Source organism: Podarcis vaucheri (assembly GCF_965113315.1).
Source record: "Podarcis vaucheri genome assembly, chromosome: 7".
Classification (NCBI taxonomy): Eukaryota; Metazoa; Chordata; class Lepidosauria; order Squamata; family Lacertidae; genus Podarcis; species Podarcis vaucheri.
In genome coordinates, this window is record NC_138765.1 from 17,043,175 (window position 1) to 17,065,982 (window position 22,808).

At 46.3% G+C, this 22,808-nt stretch overlaps 2 protein-coding genes across 4 annotated transcripts in view; one reads left to right on the plus strand and one right to left on the minus strand.

Annotated features, from left to right (window-relative positions):
• Positions 1-14,985, minus strand: LOC309537959 (phospholipase A2 inhibitor and Ly6/PLAUR domain-containing protein-like). 2 transcript variants are annotated; one of them, XM_082233121.1, is made up of 6 exons: positions 14,878-14,985; positions 5,625-5,713; positions 3,255-3,371; positions 2,015-2,167; positions 1,337-1,480; positions 1-615 (listed from the first exon to the last, which is right to left on the minus strand). In XM_082233121.1, exons 2-6 carry the CDS (start codon positions 5,674-5,676, stop codon positions 464-466), a joined length of 618 nt encoding a protein of 205 aa, XP_082089247.1. In that variant the 5' UTR covers positions 5,677-5,713; positions 14,878-14,985; the 3' UTR covers positions 1-463. The 2 variants fall into 2 exon arrangements, with proteins under 2 accessions (XP_082089247.1, XP_082089246.1); XM_082233120.1 differs by lacking the exon at positions 14,878-14,985 and adding an exon at positions 12,606-12,923.
• XRCC1 (X-ray repair cross complementing 1) overlaps positions 14,891-22,808 on the plus strand; it is a 20,328-nt gene continuing 12,410 nt past the window's right edge. For both annotated transcript variants that reach the window (XR_014222072.1, XM_082233100.1), the window contains exons 1-6: positions 14,891-15,020; positions 15,712-15,804; positions 20,340-20,447; positions 21,102-21,260; positions 22,268-22,348; positions 22,447-22,558. Coding sequence is in view for 1 of the 2 variants with exons in the window: in XM_082233100.1 (XP_082089226.1) it covers positions 14,970-15,020; positions 15,712-15,804; positions 20,340-20,447; positions 21,102-21,260; positions 22,268-22,348; positions 22,447-22,558 (604 nt within the window). In the remaining variant the exon portion in view is untranslated. The remainder of the gene's footprint in view (positions 15,021-15,711; positions 15,805-20,339; positions 20,448-21,101; positions 21,261-22,267; positions 22,349-22,446; positions 22,559-22,808) is intronic.

Here is a 22,808-nt window from a genome sequence, read left to right on the forward strand (position 1 = left end):
TCCTTGGCAGGCTTTGAATAAACATCCAAAAAATTATTAGTAGAACATATGATGGATAAGGTAATGATATGTACAATTCTATAATATGCAGAGAAAAATATGTATAAACAAATCAGAGAGGGGAGCTGAGGAAAGTCTCTGGGGGGTGGGAGATTGAGAGAGGGGAGGGAATAAAAAGGGGGGAAATGTAATTGGTTATGTTGATTGATAATTTATGTTGCTAATATTTTTCAATAAAAGTATTTTTTTTTAAAAAAAAGAGTCATGGCTTGCCTCAAAGAATCCTGGGAGCTGTTAAGGGTGCTGGGAGTTGTTAGGAGATCCTCAACAAATGACAGTTCCCAGGATTCCCTGGGGGAAGTCGTGACACTTAAATTGGCCTAAGAGGGCTTGAGATGAATGGCTTGGATGCCACCTTGGGCATTTCACAGAGCTCGTTGTTCCTGAACCACCTTCTTCCCCCTTAGTGGCTTTCTGTGGCTTTCGGGGCCGGGCTGCATGACACCTTGTCAAGGTTGAAGATCACTCCTGCTGAGTAAAGGGCCGTCCCCAGGGGCAATGAGCAGGCCGTCTCTGTGCTGCATCCTCTTGCCGTGAACGTAGAAGGAAAACCACCTGCGGGCAGAGGATGACGTTGGTTAGCAACACAAAGAGGAAGGGTTTTGCTCAGTGGCAAATGCACATCTTCTTCACATGCAGAAGGCCCCAGACTCAATCTCTAGGTAGCACTAGGACTATCTCCAGGGCTGGGGGTGTGGGGTCTTCTATTTTTATTTATTTTTACCATCTAACATTAGACTGAATCTGCTGGTAGCTCTGTCGTACGTGTGTGTAGGAGGTGCAGTTTTGGCAACCTATGCAGCAGCATTCTCCCCTGAACACTGGGATTCACATCTATCCAGTGATGAGGAACCTGGAGTCCTCTAGACGTTGCTGGACTCCACCTCCAATCAGCCCCAACCAGCACGGCCAATGAGCAGGGGTGATGGGAGCTGTGGTTCAGCCGAATCTGCAGGACGCCATATTGGCTAACCCTGGTTTAAATACTAATTCTCTTTTCCTAGGGAACATGATGGGGGGGGGATGGCAGAAGTTTTCATTCAGCAAATGTTTCCCTTTTGGCTGAGACTTTTCTGCACATCCAAGCCTTTTGGGATATGTTGCCTGATTCTCCTCTGTGCTGATTCGTGGTTGCTTTTGCTGTGAAAGGCAAATAGGGCTGGCCACTCTGCTGGAGATCATAGTTTTAGTGTCTGTTGCTTCTTATTGTGGATTATGTGACTGAAATCAATTGACAGAGGACAGAGTACTACAGTATATGCTTTTTTACTCATACCGGCATTTAGCGTCCCAGATACCATGATGCAGCGATTGTCTGTTCCGGTGCAATTCAGCATCTCAGTCCCCTTGCAGTGGCTGGAACCAAAGACCGAACAAGCTGAACACTGCAGTCCATTGGAGGTGAGGTTCGTAGGCGGCACTGCGAAGAAAAACCCATGCAAAGCCCAGTCACTCTCAAACTGTGAGGCACAACATATTGTTTCATGCCACCCCAATCTCTCAGCAGTGCAAGATACCAGAGGTCCTTGGACTATGCAGGGTTTGGAAATGAGGTACTGTGAAGGCTGCTTACCCCCGGGGTATATAATAATAATAATAATAACAGCAGCAGCAGCAGCAGCAGCAACAACAACAACAACTATTTATACCCCCGTCCATCTGGCTGGGTTTCCTCAGCCTTTAGATGCCTTCTAAAAGTTGTGTAGTTCTTTATTTCCTTGACATCTGATGTGAGGACATTCCACAAGGAAGTCGTAAAATGACTCTTTAGTGCTGAACTGGAGCAAACAGCAGTTTGGGTATTCTCCAGATTGTTGTTTGCTCCAATTTAAAGTGAAAGAGCAGATTTTCCCTGAGAAAGGAGTGGGAAAAGGAGAAAGTTGCTGGGACTCATGCCTAGAAAGCACGGGTCAAGGAAAAACCGCTTAGAGGAGAGAAGCAGAGAGTTCCATACAGGTCAGTTCCCAACGGTTGCAGAGGTCATCCTGGCAGCAGCTAGAGATGCTCTGAAGGTGGAGCCCGGCATTGGTGGTGACACTGATGGAACCAGAATAGCAATCTTCAGCAGCAATGCAGGTCTTGAGGGTCTCTGTGGTATCATCACCACCTGGAAAATGAAAAACAGCCATTAAGAGAGCTGGTTCATTGTAGATTTTTCTCTTTTTTGCACAAAGGCTGAGGATTTGAGAACATTTGAAAAAAATATCAGCAAGAAAAGCTTGCTCCCATCCCATCACAACGTGTGCATGTACCAGTTGCTCAGCTTTGCCCTCTTGCCTCAGAGGACCTTGGTGGGAGCAATACAGAGGATCATGCCACTGAATATTAGACCCCATCTGCACTAAGGGTGCTGAGAATTGTTAGGAGAGACCCCTATTCCCTTCACAAAGCTACAATTCAGCTTTAACCATCAATAGCTCAGTTTGTACAGCATGAGACTCTTAATCTCAGGGTTGTAGGTTTGAGCACCACCTTGAGCAAAAGATTCCTGCATTGCAGGGGGTTGGACTAGATGACCCCCATGGTCCCTTCCAACTCTACAATTCTGTGATTGTATGGTTTTCCCATCCCAAGGAACACTGGTAGCTCTGTGAAGGGAATAGGGGTTCTCCTAAGAGATCTCAGAACCCTTAATAAACTACAGCTCCCAGGATTCTTTGGGGGAAGCCATGCCTGTTAAAAGCGTTATGATACTGCTTTAAATGAATATTTTATTTCTTTCATAAAATTTATATATCGCTTGATTGTAGGGGGAGGGAAACTTGAAAGCAGTTTACAAAAAAGATAAAACAATAAAACGACTAAAAAAAAATACAGCATACAAGAAATTTAAACCACAACAGAACAGCCTAAAACCAATTAAAACTCATATAAAGTTATTAAACATCTGAGTAGGCTTGTCTAAATAATAATGGCTTCAGCAAGTGCTGAAAAGAATGCAGTGAAGGTGCAGGTGTTGCCTTAAGTCTGTGGGGAACAACAGCAGGAGATCGCTGTCATCCTCACATCCTCCTTGCAGACTTCCGAAAGAGATATGCCTGCAAGCTTGAAAGCTTAAAGGAAGATTTATGCATAGCACACAGGAAAAGGAAACTGATGTTCATTGAAGCCTAAAATCTGCGGGAATCAGAGACCCCCCTTCTCCCTCTATTGGACCAAGGCAGGACTTGTGTGTCCCTCTTTGCATCACTCACCCAAAGAGTTCATTCCCACGATGGTTAGGCAGGTGTCTTCATTCATTCTGCAGGGATGAGCCAGGCCAGTGCAGCTTTCACCGGGGCTGATGCAGGTCTCGCAGATTAGGCAGGAGCCTGCGGAAAGGAGCAGAGGAAGAGGAAAGAGACAAGCTTGTATGAATGAAGCAAGCTGATTAGAAATGAGGACACTCAACAGAATATTTGCATTCACAGTGGATGCACTGGGTGAGGTCCTCCAGACTGAGATAGCTGGGCTCAGGGGCCACTGAAATCAAAAGTGTGGCATTCTTTCCCATTGCGTTTAATGCAAACTAAGTTGAACTAACTTGGGACGTAATCCTGTGGTCCCTAGAGAGTCAGTGTGGTGTAGTGGTTAAGAGCGGTAGACTTGTAATCTGGTAAACCAGGTTCGCGTCTCCGCTCCTCCACATGCAGCTTGGGCCAGTCACACTTCTTTGAAGTCTCTCAGCCCCACTCACCTCACAGAGTGTTTGTTGTGGGGGAGAAAGGGAAAGGAGAATGTTAGCCGCTTTGAGACTCCTTAGGGTAGTGATACAGCAGGATATCAAATCCAAAATCCAAACTCTAGGAGGGTGTTACAAGGGTTGTAGGGCTTTGTGAGTATCCTTCTGTGTCATCCATGGTTGCAGCAGAACATCTGCCCCCAGAGGCCTCTGCATTCTGGGGCTGCCCCTCCTCCTGACCACGGGGCTCTGATGGCAGAGAGGGCAAAAGGGGGGATTTGGGGGGCAGATCAAAGGAGGGTTGCAATCCTCTGGAGCTGTTGTGCTTATTTGCCTCCTGTGGTGATCAATAGGAAAAAATTAAAATAAAAAAACTTGTGGAAGAGGGGAAATACCCCCCCCGCCCCGAACACACACACTTTTACTCCACTGATACAAGTCCAGCTTTAGAATTGGCAGATCCTTTGCCTTGGATTCCTTGTCATAGAATTGTAGAGTTGGAAGGGACCCCAATGGTCAACTAAATCCGACGCCCTACAATGCAGGAATCTCAGCTAAAGCATTCGTGACAGATGGCCGTCCAACCTCTGCTTAAAAACTTCTAGAGAAGAAGAGTTGACAACCTCTCAAGGGAGACTGTCAAAAAGCTCCTAACATCGGAAAGTTTCTCCCCTGATGTTTCTGACTAAACATCAGGGGAGAAACTTTCCGATGCTAGGAGCTTTCTGACAGTCTCCCTTGGGAGAATCTCCTTTCTTGTAACTTGAAGCCATTGGTTCGAGTCCTACCCTCCAGAGCAGGAGAAAACAAGCTTGTTCTCTCTCCTGCAGCTATTTCAGAATGCTCTGCCAAGGTGGAATCCTATACCCACTTAAGGGAAGTAAGCCTCCCTGAATTCAATGAGACTTACTCCTTGAGTAGGGCATGCCTCTCACTGCACCCTCTGCATGGATCCAGCCCACTGCTCTTAACTCTTCTTGCTGCTTTTATATTGCGTTGGACCAGTGGCGTAGCGTGGGTTGTCAGCACCCGGGGCAAGGCAAGTAATTTTTGCCCCCTAACCCGTGGATTTGCGCCCCCTAACCCCCAGATGTTGCGCCCAGTGCGGCCGGCCCCCCCTGCACCCCCCACGCTACGCCACTGCGTTGGACGTCACTGTTCTGCATTACGTTTTCTGTTCACAGCGTTTGTTTATTTGCTCCCACAAGAGGCAGCGATAGCTTTCAAAGAGTACTGGGCCAATTCATGGAGGGGAAGGTTATCAATAGCTACTAGTCGTGAGGGCTCGGCTCTGCCTTCACAGTTGGAAGCAGCAATGCTTCTGAATCAGTTGCTGGGAACCACAGGAGGGGAGAGGACTCTTGTTCTTGGGTCTTGATTGTAGGCTTCCTACAAGCATCTCGTTGCCCACTGTGAGAACAGGATAATGGACTAGATGGGCCATTGGCCTGATCCAGCAGGCACTTCTTAGGGACCCTGACCATACACCTCCAAACCACAAAGTAGCATGGATGGGTCTTTGGATCCAAATTACAACAAACAGCTGTACCTTGGAAGCTGAACGGAATCTGTTCAGCTTCCAAAACATTTGACTTCCAAGGCACAGCTTCCAATTGGCTGCAGAAGCATCCTGCAGCCAATCGGAAGCCATGCCGGACGTTCGGCTTCTGAAATTCATTCAGAAACCAGAACAATCACTTCCAGTTTTTGATCATTCAGGAGCTGAAACGTTTGAGTTTACAGCTTTCGGCTTCCGAGGTTCCACTGTACTTAATTCTAGCCTCCCAGAGTGGCTGGGGCATCCCAGTCAGATGGGCAGGGTACAAATTAATTATTATTACTATTATTATTACACCAAATAGGCAGATCAGGGAACAGCATTTCCCCCATGACATGGACTCACCTTTACCCAGGAGAGAAGCCAGGAGGAGGCCAAGGTTGACCAGAGTCTTCATCGTGATGGGACGCAAGATCTCTGCCGAGCTGTTGCCTCTATCAATGAAGAGTCCAAGTGGAAGTATATAAGCCGCAGCAGTTACATAAGGGAGTGAACGGGTAAATATAAGCTTGGCGTCCGGCTTGTTGCTTTTGATGAGAGGCACTTAAAACCCTTGGGCAGCCCCCAAGCTCCCTTGACAGCTGATCCTCTTTGTCTATTGACTGCCTCAAGGAGTCCTTTTGTGAGCCAGCTGGGTCTCGCTCGCTCTCCCATAGCCAAGGGAGCACACAGCCACCTTCATTCCACCCCGACCTTTCCCACTCCTGGCAATGAAGTTGGGAGCTTTGAGTTTCAACTTGTGGGATACAAAGAGAGTTGGTGGAAAGAGGAATGCTTCCCTATCTAAAAGCGCATTGCACTCCTTTTTCTTTTAAATAGAAAGGGTTTTCTAACACCGCTGGGATTGAGTCCCAGTGAGCTGAGCTTTCACTCCAGTTTTTGGAACGGTGACACAGCCCTTTGATTAGGAACATAGCAAGATGCCCTGGTCCATCTGGCTCAATACTGCCTACACAAACTGGCAGCTGTTCTCCATGTTTCAGGAATGGTGTCTCCTTCAGCTCCATGTGGAGACGCTGGAGATTAAAATAGGGAACTTCTGCATATGAAGAAGATACTTTTCTTCTGAGCTACAGCTCTTCCTCACAAGGCATAGTCTCTGCCTACAGAAAGAGCTGTAAAGGGAAAAGGACCTCTCCCAAGATTCTCCACCCTTTTCCTGGGCGATGAAAGAGAGAAATTGTTCATAGAATCATGGATTTGTAGAACTGGGACCACAAGGGTCATCTAGTGCAAGCCCCTGGAATGCGGGAATCTTTTTCAAAATGTGGGGCTTGGACTATATGGAACTGGCAGAAATGACTGGCAGAATCCGAGACCAGGGAGAAGAAATGGTGGAAGAAGACTGGAAGAAATTTAAAGATTATCTACAGAAATACTGTAAAATTAATGAATGTTAAAATGATGTTGGACTGAAAATAAGTGGTTTTGGTATCAAGGCTAATAAGAATATGTAAATATAGATAGTTATTTGGATGAAAATATATAGTTATAATAGGTTAAGATTATAGAGTAAAGATAAATGAAAGAGGGTAAGGATTTGCTGAAAGGACTTTGTAAACGGGAATACAAAAGGGGAGGTGTGAGGAGGTCAAGGAAATAAGCAAATGAACTTAAGATATTGAAAAATGGATTATTTCTTTTTAAGATATTGTTCTTTCTTTTTTCTCTTTTTTATTTTTTCAACTATCGGGTTTTTTAAGATTTTTTTTTTTTTGGTAATTTTCTTGTTAGCTGTTCCTCTTCTTTCTTTTTTCTTTTTTGTATGTTTTGTGTAAAATCTGAATAAATATTTGATTAAAAAAACCCCAAAATGTGGGGCTTGATCCCACAACCCTGAAAGTAAGCGTTTCATGCTCTACTGCCCGAGAGTTGACAAAAAGGGTGAAGAAAAGAGAAAATTCTCACTGATTTCCCTCAGTAACATCACTTCTGAGAAATTCTGGCTCAGCTCTGCTATTCACCCCAGCAAGGCAGCACACATACCATCAGCTCCCAGTTGGCATAAGAGGACTCTGTCAATCTTTGTTTTATATAAAGTACTTGCTTTAGTGTTTTAAACTTGTGAACCATCTTGGGTGCCTTGGTAACGATGGTGATAGATGATAGATGATAGATAGATAGATAGATAGATAGATAGATAGATAGACACATACACAATAAAAAATGTAACTAACTTTGTTGTTGTTGTTGGGTTGTTTCTCCTACCCCCACTCCCAGGATGTTGAGTCGTGGTTTCAGTGCTGAGTTCCATTCACAAGAAAGCTTCATGACAAGGAAAAGTCAACTCTGTAATTGGCTTATTTTAAATTCTGTCTCACAGAATCCTTATCCCATGGATTCAGGTCAGATTACAGTATGCAAAAGCCCTGCTGGATCAGACCAAAACAGACTATCTGTTAGAGCATCCTGTTCTCACAGAGGCCAGCCAAGTGCCTAGTGAAGCTTGCAAACATACTGTATTTTTTGCTCCATAAGACACACTTTTTTCCAGTGGCGTAGCGTGGGTTGTCAGCACCCGGGGCAAGGCAAGTAATTTGTGCCCCCTAACCCGTGGATTTGCGCCCCCTAACCCCCAGATGTTGTGCCCGGTGCAGCCGGGCCCCCCTGCACCCCCCACGCTACGCCACTGACGAGCGCCTCCTAAGCATGTGCAGAGCGCCTCCCTCCGCCCCCGCCACGCGGAGCTCAGCCTACACGTGGGCAGGCCCTTTGCGTCACGCGCGCTTGGCAATCCCTGGCACCTCTCCTCTCCTTTCTCTCTCCCTGGAGAAATGAAGCAGTGACCCGACAAGGAGTAGCGAAGGATGGGCGTGTTTCGTCCCTGATCCGGATGAGATCAAGGCGCCGGCAACGGGAAGGAGGCGGAGGAGAAGCAGGAGCAGGCCAGCCGGGGCTGCTCCAGACACACACCCCCCCCCCCGATCTCTCCCATCGCCGCCGGAGGGTTCATGGAGGCACTGAGCCCGGGAGGCGGGTAGCCAGCCAGGGCGCACCTACCCAACCTCGCCGTGCCCAGGCGCGCTGCTCTCTCCAGCTTCCTCCCAGCCGGGCCAGCAGCTCCACGTCTTCCTTTGCCTCTTTGAGCCGCTTAATTCCCAGCAAGCGATTAGCAGGCTCGGATCGGATCCTGCAGCAGGCGGCGCCTCCACCTCCTCCTCCTCCCGGCTTTGCTGCTACTGCTGCACGGCTCTTTTCCCTCCACCGACGGTGCGCTGCGCCTTGGAGAGGTTCCCGCTTCCTCAAGGGGGGCCGGCCAAATGGAGATGACGACCCCCCACCCCAAACAAGCCTCGATTGCTTGTCCCTTCCCTCTGGACTCGCGCCCCCCCCCAGATGTTGCGCCCGGTGCGGCCGGCACCCCTGGCACCCCCCACGCTACGCCACTGCTTTTTTCTTCCTAAAAAGCAAGGGGAAATGTCTGTGTGTCTTATGGAGGTATATGTGGTCCCTGGCAGCAACAGAGCTGGGGACTTTGGTTCCTGGAGCAGCGGGGGTGTGGCCTGTGCGAGTGTCCTAATGGCAGCGCCCATGCAAACGTCCCCCACCCACACGAGGGGGTGGGGAAAGGCGAGGCGGGGGAAGAGGGCCTTAGAACACTTTTTAGAGTTCCCTTCGTCTGAGGTGCTCTGTGACTTGCATGAGAGCAGCCAGGAGCCAGCACGAAGGGGGATCTTTCGACCTCGCGTGCTCTGTCAAATTGGGACAGAGAGCTTTTTTCTTGCTTTCCTCCTCTAAAAACAAGGTGCATCTTATGGTCAGGTGCATCTTATGGAGCAAAAAATACAGTAAGTTCCTTGCCGTTGATGTAAAACAAGGATGGACCCTTGGCATGTTGCTGGGCTCCCACTCCCATCAGCCCCAGCCAGTGGTTTAGCCAATGGTCAAGAATGTTGGAAGTTGCAGTCCAGCAGGCATCACAGAGTCCTCATCCCTGATGATAAAACCTTGAAATGTTGATTGACCTCGAGACTGCTCAGGAACAAAAAATATGAACACTCAAGTAAAAGAACACAGAACCAATTGTTAGGCACTGAGATTGGAGGGATTCCAGTTACTTGCTTGCAATTTCAGTGGTTCAATGGTCCAGGGTCACTTTTTTAAAAAAGAATAATGAAGGTGATCCATTAGTGTTGGCTGTCCCCAAGAGAAGGAGGAGTTTTTTCAAACAAGATTGGGTGTTTTTCTTTTTCAAAGATGGATGTCAGTCAAGTATTAACATGACCTTGATGTAAAAATCCTTGAAGGAGACCCCAAATACTTGAGGTTAGGAAGCGCCTTACTGAAAATGGGGCCATGATGGAATCAGCACACAACACCCTTCAACTGGGCCCACCGCCGACTCCAGTCAGCTGCATCTGTAAGCAAGTCCGACATTTAAATCGGCCACAATGCCCTGGGGCAACACTACAGCAGAGGCATTTTGTGGATTATTGCCATGGTGGTTTGCTTGCAGCTGCCTATCTCAAACTGTGGAGCCATAAGCCTGCTGCAGCAGACATGCATATAGATGGGGTCCCACCAGAGAGCATTTTGCTGGGTAAGGGACCCTCAAACCCAGTCCAGACTGGCAGTGGGATCAGAAACGAAAGGCCCCTACTTCAAATCCATCCCCCTTAAGAGATTCCAATTGGCAACTAAGCCTACAATTGACAAATAAGGCTGTATACACATTAGCAGCTGAGGATGCAGAAAGATTGTTGCCCTCTGCTGTGTTTTTATTTAATTTGGGAATTGTATTCATTTAGTCATGCTTTAGGCTGATCGCCGAAGAATTGATGCTTTTGAATTATGGTGCTGGAGGAGACTCTTGAGAGTCCCATGGACTGCAAGAAGATCACACCTCTTCATTCTTAAGGAAATCAGCCCTGAGTGCTCACTGGAAGGACAGATCCTGAAGCTGAGGCTCCAATACTTTGGCCGCCTCATGAGAAGAGAAGACTGATGTTGGGAAAGATGGAGGGCACAAGGAGAAGGGGACAACAGAGGACGAGATGGTTGGATAGTGTTCTCGAAGCTACCAGCATGAGTTTGACCAAACTGGGGACTTCCGGGTTAGCGCCTCCGGCAATGGCGGATTTCCTCTCATCGGGAGGAATCCGCTCCGTGGAAATCAGGGTCTGGACCGCCACGACGAGGCGGAGACCCATTAAAAACCACAGGTGGGAGAAGCCTGTGGACGTGGGATTCAGCTGGCACCTTTTGCGCCTCCCCTACTTGGGAAACCCAGTTTCGGGGATCCGGAGCGACGTGGGGTGAGCGGCGCGGTGCTTCGAATCAACTGCTTCTTTCACAGAGTGAAGCCGCATTGCTGTTGCCGGAGAGCGCTGACTTTTTCCTGTGGACAATTGGACTCTAAACAACTACCCGTGAGTAGAATGGAAAATTGGATCTTTAAACTTCTTAATTTGGCATCGAAATGGGAAGGTTTCAAACAGGAAGTCCATTTTCCTCTTTTGTAAATAGATTGAAGCAAAGACGTCGCAAGCTAAAGCCTGGAATGTCTTTTGTAAAGGATTAAATCTCCTTCGGCTAAAATTACTAAACCCCCCTTGGAAGCAGGAGAAGAGGGGGAAAATTCTAGATCATTTAAGCCTGCAGGAGAGAGAGTGAAGAAAGATAAATCACCACCGTTTCGAACCTGGGAACGGGCTGCCAGTAAGATTGACGTTTTGGGAAAGTTCATTGACTGTGAATAAAATGTATGTTGACAAATAGTTAAATAAGAGAAATATATTGTTTCCATTGTCTCCTTTTGCACTTAAAAAGGAGTAAAAAAAAGTAACTGAAAATCGAAACCAATTCTGTCGCTGGATCTGCGTTTGATGGATAAAAATAGAAATTGATTCCCCTAGAGAGAGCTTTTGAAACTGTTGCAGGAGTGGAGCTGGGGGATTTTCCAGCTGCAGAGATTAAAGAGCGTGAGAATCAGAGTCTGACCTTGGACAAGAATGTTGACAGAAGAAGCCTAAGTGATTGCATTTTGCAAGACAAGTGCTTTATTGGAACATCTTCATGAGAAGACTGATGTGTGGATTAATAAAATTGACAATTTGGGACAAAAAATGACTGAGTTGGGACAAAAAGGGAATATCTATATAGAAATTACTCAGGAATTGACCCAGGAATCTGTTTTGACATGGCAAACTGTGGAGAAGACGAAGGAGAAAGTTGTTGTTGAACCTCAAGTAATTCAAGTGGATAGAGCCCCGGCCTCACAGAGGCAATTTGATGATCATAAGCTGTTGCCCTTTATGATCGAATCTAGAGAAAGTCAGATTTGGTGGGATGGAGCTCTGCTTGGATTGGAGAAGGAAAGTTGGATAGATCCTCCAATGCAGGGGTGCTCTGGCCTTTGGGATCTGGATTTGGGTCAGAGGGAGAGTGGCGCTCTGAAATATCTATTGGACTTTAGTTCTGACTATGGAGAATGGGCTGACCCGTCGAGAAGGAATAAAGACATTGTTAGGTTGGAGTTTCCCCGAGATCTACTCCTCAGTGACAAAGGAAGGAAATTAAGAACAAGATCAGCAGAAGATAAAGTAAAGTGCATGTATAAATATGAAGAAGATCTGCAGAAGGGACATGGAAGAGAGTTAAGAGCCTTGGACAGAAGGTCACCAGGTTGATGGACCATATGGTATTGATAGAAAGGACTGACAGAATCCGGGACCAGGGCGAAGAGACGGTGGAAGAAGATTGGGAAAAAAGTTTTTTAAAAAAAAAATTATTTAGAGAAATGTTGCAAAATTAATGAGTGTTAGAAAAATGTTGGAATGAAATTATATGGCTTTAGTAGAAATGTTATAAGGAGTTAAGTATAAATAAGTTTTAGGGTTTCAATGGTAAGATAAGGTTAAAATAAATTAAGATAATTAAATGACAGAAAACAGTGAAAGATGGAAAGGATTTGCTGAAATAATTAATAACTATAACACAAAAAGCGAGGTGTGAGGAGGTCGATGAAACAAGTTAATGAAAGATAATGATATGGAAATATTGGATGTGTTTTTAACTGTTTTTGCTTTTGTTTTTGTTTTGATGTATCGTGTCTTTTGCTTTTTTATATGTATTGTAATGTATTGATTTGTATTGTCTATCTTCTCTCTTCCTTTTTTACTTTTTTCTTTAATTCTTAAACTTTTAATAGATATTATTTTTTTTAAAAAAAGAGTTTGACCAAACTGCAGGAGGCAGTGGAAGACAGAAGTGCCTGGCGTGCTCTGGTCCATGGGGTCATGAAGAGTCGGACACGACTAAACGACTAAACAACAACACAGTCATGCTTTTATGTATTTGCACGCTGCACAATAAATCCTCATTTACCTTCCCATCTCTTGGGGCTCATCCACCTTGAGTCCAGGCTTAGTTGTTCCATTTTTAATTTTGTCTGGTGTTCTAATTTTCAACCTTTTGGCCTCAGATTTTATATGGGTTTTATTTGCGTTCATTTTTTTAGTCTGCTTTTCTGGTTGTTTTCCCCTCCTCCCATGGCAGCTAGGTTGAGCATGTGCATTCAAAAAACCCCCCAAAAAACATTGAGGGTCGTATTTCCACTAGACTCAGGTTTTCAGACCTGCTCACAAATGAAGCATGAGCAACCATGTTGGTGGAATTTGTCTACAAGTCTCCCGACCTCCTTTGCATCTGAGCACCTGCTCTGGAAGCAACTGTTTCTTTTATGAAATTATTTGAACGAGAGTGCTTATTACAGCCTTCCCCAATTTTCTAGCCTGCATTGCTGGGGCTGAAGGGCTCTGTAGCCCAAAATTTCTGGAGGGCATTGGGTTGCAGAAGGATGGCTCAGCATTTATGTTCGTAAATGAATCTTGGAGGGACGTAATGGCCCCAAAGAGGCACACAATGGGATGCTATTTCTAGGAGCCAAGCCTGTTGCCAGATTCTGAAAGGGGCCGAGTGCTTGGGCAGAGACTCTGAGGGAGGAATTGAGCTGAAGCTTGTTCCAAAAGGAATCGGGTAACAGTAAAAGTGGATGAGTCAAGAGAAACAAGCTCAGATTGAGGGCTGATAGAGTTGTTTCTGTTGGCACGCACGTTTGGGGCAGGAGACAAACAGTGGTCTGATCTATCTGGTACCTGGACAAATTACCTGCCACCCCCCAAAAAATGCTTTCATGCTACTGGATCATCTACTCCGACATCCAGCTGCCCATTTAGGCAATACTGAATATGTAAAGGTAAAAGACCCCTGGATGGTTAAGTCCAGTTAAAATTGACTATGGGGTGCAGTACTCATCTTGCACTGGTATGCTTTCGAACTGCTAGGTTGGCGGGAGCTGGGGCAGAGCAACGGGAGCTCACTCCATTGCGGGGATTTGAACCGCCGCAAGACCAGGAGGCTCAGTGGTTTAGACCACAGCGCCACCCGCTCCCAGGGCCGGATTTAGGTTTGATGAGGCCCTAAGCTACTGAAGGTAATGGGGCCCTTTATATGTCCAGCTGTCCTTTGTCAACAACAAATTGTTGCTGTTTTTTTGCGTTGAATATATGCTATATGGTAATTGATGGACCTAATAGGTATCTAAAGCCATTTGCACATAACAATTACTTTTATCAAAGTAATTGTTGAACTGAAATACAATTTTGGAAATGTACATCCAGTTTTGTTTTGTTCTGTTTTTGCTTTAATTTTTTTGGGGGCCCCCAAGAGAGTGGGGCCCTAAGCTATAGCTTGTTTAGCTTATATGTAAATCCAGCACTGCCCGCTCGCCTCACTGTACAGCACTAGGAAGCAGGTCTCAAGTGTATTCAGTTGGGGCAGGGGTCTCCAACATGGTGCCCCACACATCTTCCCCCCTGAGTCCACCTGCCTCAATGCCCCCTGGGTCATGAGTTGGCAAAAGTGCTTTCCCTTCTATCCATGGAAAAGCAGCTCTACTCGCTTCTGAAGGCTCAGATTAATCATAAAACGTCAAAGAGGAAGCAACAGAAAGCAATGGCTTTGCTTTCACACCTCATGACGCCAGTTCCTGTCACCTGCTTTTTTGATGGTTTGTTAATAATAGTGTTAATAATGAATCAAACAAACACATTTCAAATAGGAAGTTTTTTTTCCTTCTCATCTCGTAAAATTTGCACGCTGCTTGACTGTAGCGACAGCATGGTTTGCAAAAAAAAAAGCAAAAAAGCAGGGGGGAATGAGAAAAATCTACAACACTTTAAAGTTAAAGCAGATTGCTATCTCCTTAACTTTCTAAGCATGTGGCAGTAACAACTGAATTAATACATCTAAATAAGTACTGAATACATTAGTAACTGCATGTTATATCATTTATTTCGCAGGGTTGCTCTTGGTATTCATTTATTGCTTGCTTGCTTGCAATTAATAAGAAATTTCCCGCCAGTTTAATGCACGCTCTGAGAGCGAGCGAGAGCGCATGCGCTTAAAGGAGCAGGTGGGACTCGCCCGTCGGGAAGCAAAACCTGACTTGAACAGAAAAAAAAGAAAAGAAACGACGGCAGGGGGCGCTCGTGCCTCCGAGCCAACGCGGCCTTGCCCTTAGGCGCCTGCGCAAAAGCTCCTGGCGGACTCATCCAGGTAGGAGGAGTCTATGAGCGGCGGGCGGGCGAGAACATACCATAGAGCTGAGCGTCGTCGGGATCCGGCGCTTCCGGCCGGCCAGGGGAGTTTTGCTACCGGGTCACGGTGGTGACAGAAAGTGGCGGGGAGATGCCGGAGATCGCAATCCGACATGTGGTGTCTGCCAGCAGCTCCGACCCGGTGAGGGCGAGGCCGCCTTTCTAAAAAGGACGCTCCGTGGCCGAGGGAGGGGAGGGAGGTTCCGTTATTTCCTCTCGGCGGTTGGGCGCAACCATTCATATCTAGGATGGGGGTGGTCGGGAGGAGTTGGGTTTTGATTGGTGGAGCCTGGAAGAGCCCATTCTGGAGGGCGGGGAGAGAGGTGGGTGATAAATTAAGGGATAGGAGACCAGAGGAGATTTTTGAGTGAGGCCATATGTAGGGTGAAGTGATAGGGTGGGGAGTGGTGGAGAGGACAACACACCATACATTTAAAGCGCAGACCCAAGAGTCCTGGGAACTGTTGCTTGTGCAGGGTGCTGGGAATTGTAGCTCTGTGTGAGGCAAACTACAGTTCCAGTATAGGGGGTGGGGAGTGATGGGGAGAACAGCTGTGTACACACCATACATTTTAAAGCACACATATGGACATCCAAGGGTCCTGGGAACTGTAGTTGGTCCTGCAAATTGTAGCTTTTTATGGGGCAGACTATACAGTTTGTAGGATTCTTGGGAGTGAGAGGAGCGGATTGTGTTTTAAATGTATGGTGTGTGTGCAGCTGAAGAAATCACAGTGCGGATGATGTGGGCAAGTCATTCCTGCTCTAGATGAGAGATTCTTTCCTGCCCCTTCTTTTTTACCCTTCTCATCTCATCTCTCTTCTCGCCCCAGACGCACTGTGCTGAGAACCTGCTTAAGGCCGACACCTATCGCAAGTGGAAGGCCGCACAGGCTGGGGAGAAGCACATCTCTGCCATACTACAGGTGAGTTTTTGTTAACCTGAGCATTTGAAATCTGCCTCGACTCCCCCACCTGCACTTTGTAGGATTGTTAGGAGTGTAAACGGGGCAAGAAGCGTGTGATGCAATTTCTTTGGGGCTAAAATACCTGGGATTGGCTTGCACAATTAGTTTCTTGCATACTTAAACAGCTGAACTTCTTTCTTAGCTACGCAAATACCTTACTTGGAAGGAAGCTAAACTGAATCAGGTTGTAGGCTTAGATAACAGCTGTCTTGATTTTGTAGAGAGTGACAGCTGGACAGGATGTCGGCATGGTGATGGAGCTTGCTGGTGGAAATATGTTCATACACCCTGATTTATGCTATTGTGTCTCCAAGTGATTGCAGGCAAAGTATCTACATGGTGCCTAGAGAATAACTTGCACCTAAATATTAGCAAGACAAAGGAGATGGTGTTGGACTTTCGGAGGAAGAGAGGGGAACTAGCCACGTTGTATATCATGCAAGCATGCAAAAGGAAGGGAGATAGTAGTAATGGGGGACTTCAATTACCCGGATATTTGTTGGACGTCAAACTCAGCCAAGAGCATAAGGTCAAACAGATTTCTCACTGGCCTTGCAGACAACTTCATTGTCCAGAAAGTGGGAGAAGCAACAAGAGGAACAGCCATTTTAGATCTGGTCCTAACCAATGTTGATGACCTGGTTAGTGGGGTAGAAGTGGAAGGATCATTAGGCGCGAGTGATCATGCTCTTCTGAAGTTTACTATACAGCGGAAAGGAGCAGCCAAGCATACTAGGACTCAATTTCTTGACTTTAAGAAAGCCGACTTCATAAAACTTAGGGAAGTGCTGGGTGAGATCCCATGGACAACAATACTAAAAGGAAAGGGAGTTCATAATGGCTGGGAGTTTGTTAAGAGGGAGATACTAAAAGCACAACGTCAGGCAATACCAATGAGACGGAAACATGGAAGGTGCCTAAAGAAGCCAGGGTGGCTATCTAAAGAACTTTTAACTGAATTAAGATTAAAAAAAGGATGTGTACAAAAAATGGAAAAGGGGGGAAACCACCAAAGAGGAATTCAAACAAATAGCCAGCACGTGTAGACACAAAGTCAGAAAAGCTAAAGCACAGAATGAACTCAGGCTTGCTAGAGAGGTTAAAAGCAACAAAAAAGGCTTTTATGGGTATGTTTGTAGCAAAAGGAAGAACAAAGAAACAGTGGGGTCACTCAGAGGAGAAGATGGTGAAATGCAAACAGGGGACACAGAAAGGGCTGAACTACTCAATCCCTTCTTTGCCTCAGTCTTCTCCGATAAAGAAAACAATGCCCGACCTGAAGAATTTGGAGCAAATGATTCAGCAAAGGAAACACAGCCCAGAATAACTAAGGAGATAGTACAAGAATATTTGGCTAGTTTAGATGTATTCAAGTCTCCAGGGCCAGATGAACTGCATCCAAGAGTATTAAAAGAACTGGCAGATGTGATCTCAGAACCACTGGCAGTCATCTTTGAGAATTCCTGGAGAACAGGCGAAGTCCCGGCAGACTGGAGGAGGGCAAATGTTGTCCCTATTTTCAAAAAGGGGAAAAGAGAGGACCCAAATAATTACCGCCCAGTCAGTCTGACATCAATAGCAGGGAAGATTCTGGAGCAGATCATTAAGCAAACAGTCTGTGAGCACCTAGAAAGGAATGCTGTGATCACCAATAGTCAGCATGGATTTCTGAATAATAAGTCATGTCAGACTAACCTGATCTCGTTTTTTGACAGAATTACAAGCCTGGTAGATGAAGGGAACGCAGTGGATGTAGCCTACCTTGATTTCAGCAAGGCATTTGACAAGGTGCCCCATGATATTCTTGTAAAGAAGCTGGTAAAATGTGGTCTTGACTATGCTACCACTCAGTGGATTTGTAACTGGCTGACTGACCGAACCCAAAGGGTGCTCATCAATGGTTCCTCTTCATCCTGGAGAAGAGTGACTAGTGGGGTGCCACAGGGTTCTGTCTTGGGCCCGGTCTTATTTAACATCTTTATCAACGACTTGGATGATGGACTCAAGGGCATCCTGATCAAATTTGCAGATGACACCAAACTGGGAGGGGTGGCTAACACCCCAGAGGACAGGATCACACTTCAAAACGACCTTGACAGATTAGAGAACTGGGCAAAAATAAACAAGATGAATTTTAACAGGGAGAAATGTAAAGTATTGCACTTGGGCAAAAAAAATGAGAGGCACAAATACAAGATGGGTGACACCTGGCTTGAGAGCAGTACATGTGAAAAGGATCTAGGAGTCTTGGTTGACCACAAACTTGACATGAGCCAACAGTGTGACGCGGCAGCTAAAAAAGCCAATGCAATTCTGGGCTGCATCAATAGGAGTATAGCATCTAGATCAAGGGAAGTAATAGTGCCACTGTATTCTGCTCTGGTCAGACCACACCTGGAGTACTGTGTCCAGTTCTGGGCACCACAATTCAAGAAGGACACTGACAAACTGGAACGTGTCCAGAGGAGGGCAACCAAAATGGTCAAAGGCCTGGAAACGATGCCTTATGAGGAACGGCTAAGGGAGCTGGGCATGTTTAGCCTGGAGAAGAGGAGGTTAAGGGGTGATATGATAGCCATGTTCAAATATATAAAAGGATGTCACATAGAGGAGGGAGAAAGGTTGTTTTCTGCTGCTCCGGAGAAGCGGACACGGAGCAATGGATCCAAACTACAAGAAAGAAGATTCCACCTAAACATTAGGAAGAACTTCCTGACAGTAAGAGCTGTTCGACAGTGGAATTTGCTGCCAAGGAGTGTGGTGGAGTCTCCTACTTTGGAGGTCTTTAAGCAGAGGCTTGACAACAATATGTCAGGAGTGCTCTGATGGTGTTTCCTGCTTGGCAGGGGGTTGGACTCGATGGCCCTTGTGGTCTCTTCCAACTCTATGATTCTATGATTCTATATCAGGGGGCATTGTGTGGAGAGAGTCTCTTCCTTTAAATTCCTGGGAGTTTACCTTAGTGAAGACCTCACTTGGAAAAACAATATAACTCGGGTGGTTAGGAAGGCCCACTTCCTCAGGGTCTTGTGAAAGAACAATGTTAAACAACAATTGATGACCTCCTTCTACCGGTCCACAATAGAAAGTGTCCTCTCATATTGTATCACAGTGTGGTACGTTGGCTTGACAGCCACGGACAAAAAGTATTTACAGAGGGTGGTAAACACAGCACATGATATCATGGGCCTGTCCCCTGAGCCTACTAGATGACATTGCAAGGGATTGTTGCCTTAGGAGAGTAAGAAAAATTCTCATGGATGATTCACACCCTGGTCAGCACCTCTTTAATCTTCTACCCTCGGGCAGGAGATATAGAAGTATAATCAGTCGTACCAGCAAGCTAAAAAACAGTTTCTATCCATGGGCTGTTGAACGGAAAATAATATAGTGCAACTGACTTTCGGGGTTGGTGTGTTGTGCGACAAGCACAGAGAGTGCAATGAGATTGAGTGTTTGTGGGTGGGGGAGGCTCGGTTAATTTCATTGTACACAGGTTGAATATTGACAATAAAGGTATTATTATTATTAGTGGCTGTGGAGGAGGAAACGTACTGTGGGAACTGGCAATATTTGTAGCATTGGCAAATAACAAACCTCATGCGTGTGTTTAGTTGCAACTTGACTTAGGTTTGCTATTGGCATTTGGCTTACTGTGGTTGCATTGCTTCAAAAATGGTACTATGTTGGCTTGGGTGTGCTCAGTGGGTTGCCAGGTCCTCATGTCCACACTTCCCATTGAGCTGCTTTTGCCACCCATCTGTCCCTTTGGTGGGGGGGGGAGTAGAAGCCCTGTTTTGGGAAGTCATGCAAGCATGACCTCTTGAGAGGTCAACTTCAAAACCAGGCAACAGATTAGCATCTCATCTTTATGTCATAGCTTGGTGGATCACTTGCAGTTGGAATGCAGCCCAGCAGCTGTGCATTGTGACCACCAGTGGTTGACACCCCTACTGCCATATTTCCCACAACAAAAATAGGAAGTGTGACAGGCCTTCAGTGAGAAAGCCATAGCCCTTTGGTAGGGCACATTGTTTGCATGCTGAAGGTTCCAAGTTCAATCCCTATTCTCTGTGGTTAGAAGGATCTTGGGCACCAGGGCTGGGAAGGGAAGGATTCTGTGTGAGAGCTTAGAGAGTCACTGCCAGTTAGAGTAGACAGTTCTCTGGTATAAGACAGCCTCCCCCCAACCCTGTGTCTTCCAGATGCTTTGGACTACAACTCCCATCAGCCCTAGCTAGCACAGCTCTGCTGGCTGAAATTAATGGGAGTTGCAATCCCAAAACATCCGAAGGGCACCGGGTTGGGGAAGGCTGATATAATATTTGATTTCGTATGAGGTGAGTGTATGTGCATGCATACATACATATCGGCAATCGTGCATGAATGAGACACTGTGTTCAATTTGTCAGAAACTTTAGAAGCTTGGGCTGAAAGACAACATTTCTGGGTGTTCCCTAACCCTTGGCTGAGGCTGTCATGTCTCCCCACAGTTTGAGAAAGAGGAGCAGATTCACAGCATCGACATTGGCAATGAAGGCTCCGCATTTGTTGAAGTATTGGCTGGCAGCTCTGCCTCCTCCAGTGAGCAGAACTATGAGGTGAGCAAATGCCTGTGTGTGAGAGAGACTGTGGAAGGGCCTCGTTCCGCATCCGACCTGAAAGCAAGCTGTTTTTAAACAAAAGGCTGGTGGTTTGGGGCTTTGCAGGATCAGAGTTGTGTCCTCCTTGCAATTTGTTTGGGCTGTCTCATTTACTGTAGAACATTCCCCCCCACCACCACCACTGTTTTACTAGTCTGTGGGGTTGAAGCAGTCTATTAATGGGGGTCCATGTCACAGAGGCTGGAAGTGGTACTTAAACCTAGTTAAAGAAAGGCCAAACTTAGAGATAGTGGGAGTGGGGACCAGAGTCACACATGAGTGGCAGTCCAGCAGCATAGGCTAGCTGCCACTTGAATGCAGCCACATGCAAAACAATGCTAGACAAGTCAAAGAAAGTGCCATAGAGACATGGAGCGGCATGTGAGTAAAGAGGAGCACCCTGTATATTGTGCATTTGGCAGTTTTCATCAGAAGCCATAAATATGACTCAATGTTCCTCTCTAGTTCCCCACCACCACCACCTCCTACCTCTGTGAACCCATATTTTAATCCCATTAGGCTGGCATCTGTCAAGCTAGAGGCTAAAATGTAATCCCTTTAAGCCGGCAGTGCACCCTGACCTCCACCCCAGTCCTTTCCCTCTCATCTCAGGTGCTGCTGGTCACATCCTCCTTCATGTCCCCCTCGGAGAGCAAGAGCGGCACCAACCTCAACAGGGTTCGTATGTTTGGACCAGATAAGCTTGTGAAGGCCACAGCTGAGAGAAAGTGGGACCGGGTGAAAATCATCTGTACCCAGCCCTATACCAAGGTTTGTGTGGAAGTACAAATGATACAGGATATAAGTGTCAGGCTTGAGTTCCTGCATTCGTTTCTCAGTTCGGTAAGAAACTTACTAGGCTTGCCTTCATTAGCCTGATACTCTCCAGCTACTTAGGATGACAACATGCCCTCATCAGTTCTAGCCAGCACAGCCATGTTGACCGGAGCTGACAGGACATAAAGTATGAAATGCCTGGAGAATACCAGGTTCTTGAAGGCTGTGCTAGCCAGTCATGGGTTAGTTACCATCTCTCTCCATTGCCCATCTGTGAAATGGGTTTCATTCTGGCTGGTATTACAGCAGTGGTTTGAAGCTGAGAAAAGGGTAAAGTACTTTGCATTCTGCAATAGAAATGGTTGTCGTAATTGCCCAAAGAACATTTATTTTATGGAGCGCTGTACAAATGCCAAAAATCATAACAGCAACAGCAGCATGAAAAGGCTGATGGCTAGCATCTCTACCATTCTGGTGAACAGAGGATGCAAATTTTTAACTGCTTTAGGTAGTTAAACTATGGGTTCCCCATCTAGAGATGAGGTGAAATCAGAGAACATTAATGTGGGATGGAAATAACTAAATTCTTGTATAGGGATATTATTTTGAGCAAATTCCTATTTATGTTTACTCTGAAATTCCAATGAGTTGTGGAACTTACTTCCAAGTAAGTGCGTAACAGCATTAACTGAGCTAACCTCCAGCAAAAGAACATGTAAACTCCAGAGTTGTGCATATTCTTGGCATGAAAAATATAGTATCAACTGTTTATCAGGGTGATTGTTTACAAGGGGAGCAATTCCTGGTAGGTGGTGTCAGTCTGATGTATGCCTAACATACCAGTAAGCAGGTTCTGTTAACTGAGATGCCTTTGGACTCTGAGGAGTGTGTGATGATGATAAGAGAGAGGTGCCGCCTGGGAGGAGGGGCCGACAAGTGCTTGGGACTGCCTGATTGATAAACCTGACGCCTTTACTTGAGTTTCTTGCTTTCCTTCTTAGTCCTTGACTTACGGCCTCTCCTTTGTGAGATTCCACTCTCCTCCAGAAAATGACGAGGTTCATTCCAAAACCGCTTCGCCAGTAAGTGCTCCAATGACCGGAATGTTGTCCGCTCTTTTGCTGCCATTCCTTGGCTGATTTGAAACCCTTGCTCTCTCCTTCCTGCTCTGTGTATTCAGAAGCTCACCAAGCTGGGGCAGTTCAAGGTCAAGGAAGACGAGAACGACTCCCTGAAGCCCGGCGCACTTTTCTTCAGCCGTGCCAGCAAACCCCTCGTCTCTCCACCTAAAGGTAGCCACAGTACCTACAGCATAGGTGGGGAATGATTTCCAACTCAAGGGATGCGTTTCCCTTCTGGGCAGATGTTCGAGGCCCATATGCCATTATGGGGGCAGAGGTGCAAAAGAGGATGGGGCCCAGAGTATAAGTCTTATCTTTGTACAGTAGGCTAGTTTCTGCACACACTCCTCTCTAGCCTCCATCTAGATAAGGAATACACATTATCAGAGGTCAATTGCTCAAAACTACTCAGGGTCAGTGA

What these genes read in the sequence shown, in the direction of transcription:
- LOC309537959 (XM_082233120.1), bottom strand. Translation starts at nt 12,730, where the DNA reads ATGAACGCAAATAAAACCCATATAAAATCTGAGGCCAAAAGGTTGAAA. An exon ending in CGTGGGAATGAACTCTTTGG is followed by an intron (nt 2,168 to 3,254) that starts GTGAGTGATGCA and finishes TTCATTTTCCAG; the next exon opens with GTGGTGATGATACCACAGAG. An exon ending in CAACCGTTGGGAACTGACCT is followed by an intron (nt 1,481 to 2,014) that starts GTATGGAACTCT and finishes TTTTCTTCGCAG; the next exon opens with TGCCGCCTACGAACCTCACC.